Raw genomic sequence first — 2331 nt, 5'->3', positions numbered from 1 at the left:
TATATACGTCAACGTGTCTTTGTGTAGCACGACTAGTTGCGTTGTAGTGTATGTGCGCGTGTGCGTGGACTGTACACCCACGGGTGGCGCCAGATGCCTACTTTTACGTTCTCGTACTGGTAACTGTATATGTTCTCTTTGTACTTGGCCTATGACTATCTAAACTGCAACATTGTCCCTAAACCCTAAAACCCAAGCCCTAAAACTGCTCCTACTGATTTCCCTCCCAATTCATCTTTTATATCAATCTTATGATCACTACTCTGTCGATTGAATTATTCCCTTATCTGGTCATGCAATACCTTGCTCCACTCAGCTGACTACTAGCGACGCATGTCTGCAACTGCGCCACACAGACCCCATCTTCAGCCACACGCTCGCAGTCGCCGTGGCTCAGGTATGTGTATCTCAGTCCATTGTCATGAGCGCACACGTTCGTCTACTGGTGCTCTCTATCGTACCAGTACCACTTATGAGCCTTAGAATATCACATCAAGGTGTGTGGTTGTAGGTCTGAGGTAGGTGCGTTTATGTAGTATCGCGCAGTCTCCGTTGACTCGGATGTGTACTACAGTGCGTCCTTACAACTACACGTTAGGTGCCACATTAGGGTACCATTTAGTATGGGAAATCACCAACCGATATTCGCAATACGTCGATAGCAAGTGTAGTGTTGACAAGCAATGGGGTATATGATACCAGGTGCACACTCCAGCCACACCCTTCATTTGATCCATACCATGTCGGCTATACTCTAACCTTCTCTCAAAAAACGCTGTTTCTTGTCCCCAGTCCATCGATGCCATAGCCACGGCTCAACCCACAGAGGGGGTAGCGCTACTAGCCCACGGCAGCTTCTCAACACTCCTCACACAGTCACTCGACCTGCCTGTACCATACGTTGTGAAGCGTGCAGTGTGTCGCCTGGCCGCCTGCACCGTTCAGCACTCCCTGACCATGTGCACCATGACGAATATCGGGACGTCCCGCTTTGGCACCGCGCCGTTGCTGGGGCCGTTGCTGCTGCCACGTATTTCGAATCCGAGGATTTCGGGGGTGTGTTTGGGATCAATTCTTGCAAGCGCCTTGTACTTTGTACTGTATACTGAAGTATCATTGGCTGGGGACCGGCATACCTCACCTTCATGCTACACGTGAGAGCACAATCACTGCAAGTATTACATACCGAATAACTGCTTTTCATTCGCAAATGCTTCAATCAAGTGTCTTTCATACTCATACAACAGTTTCACCTCTCTATCCATAGCGCATGCTCAAGTGACTTTCATGCTCATGTACTAACCTCATCTCTTTATCCCTACTGCAGGAGATTGCCTTTGTACTGCGCGAGTCTGTATTCGCCGAAGGCTGGCACCATATCCAAGTGAGTGATATATGTGTTATTGTACCATCCTTTAACCGGTGATTGGTGTTTCAACCACATCCACTTGCGGTGTGCTGGATCTTTGTTCAAGGTTAGAGCTGTAGTTCTGTTATTTGCGAACTGCAACGTTGGGGTTTCATGCGTAATATCGGGTTGTATGCGCCTCAAAATGGCCCGGTATGAGCAATTGATGAGTTCGCAGGCGTGAGATTGAATTGAATGTGAGCATATATATATATATTGGATTTCTTTGCATGCGTGAAATCGGGTCCTTTGCGCGTAAAAAAAAGTCTCCGTATGAGCAAATGATGGTTTCGCAGGCGTGAGATTGGATTGAATGTGAGCAGAAATGTTTTTTTAGATTTTTTGCAAGTGTAATATTGGGTTGTATGCCAAAAAGGTAGCCCTGTACGAGCAATTGATGGGTTCGCAGGTGTGAGTTCATTTTAAACCACATACTAACCCGCATATTAGTATATACTCGATAAAGCCATATCATACATACTCCAGAGTTATCTAACTGGTCCGAATGTCGGAAGTATACTACAAACACTTATATACACCATGCTGCACACAGGATTCGCCGGGTGTGCCAGATAGTACGGATGTAGATGAGGGTAATGACGCAGGTAGTGCCCCTGTGAACCCACGTAAGCGCAAGGTCGAATGCATTGATCCAGTGGAGGATAGAGAGAATGCGCGAGACAATACACACGCCCTGGTCATGGGTACGCTTGAATGATCATCTGTAGTCAGATGTGCTTGTGTGGTCGAGTGCTTGTGTGATATACATATGTTGTTACAAATATGTTTGTTCAGTACAGTGTTGACCCAGTGGAGGATAGAGAGGGTGTGAGAGACGATACACACTCCCTGGTCAGGTGTTTGTGTGCGCGGATGCTGGTGTTGTGTACATATGGTGTTATAAGTATGTGTGGTGTGTTGTG

General features: G+C 46.9%; 1 protein-coding gene across 1 annotated transcript; it reads left to right on the top strand.

Moving 5' to 3' along the window:
* Positions 1–787: 787 nt before the first annotated feature.
* Positions 788–2126, top strand: SARC_06105 (hypothetical protein; the record flags this gene model as incomplete). The annotated part of the gene is made up of 3 exons (XM_014300013.1): positions 788–1056; positions 1328–1384; positions 1962–2126. Coding segments are annotated over 3 exons (491 nt in total), but the record flags the coding sequence as incomplete, so codon positions are not given.
* Positions 2127–2331: the final 205 nt, after the last annotated feature.

Source organism: Sphaeroforma arctica (assembly GCF_001186125.1).
Source record: "Sphaeroforma arctica JP610 unplaced genomic scaffold supercont1.422, whole genome shotgun sequence".
NCBI classification, from domain to species: Eukaryota; class Ichthyosporea; order Ichthyophonida; genus Sphaeroforma; species Sphaeroforma arctica.
The sequence above is the reverse complement of the archived record's forward strand: the minus strand, read 5'-3'. Positions and strand labels throughout refer to the sequence as shown.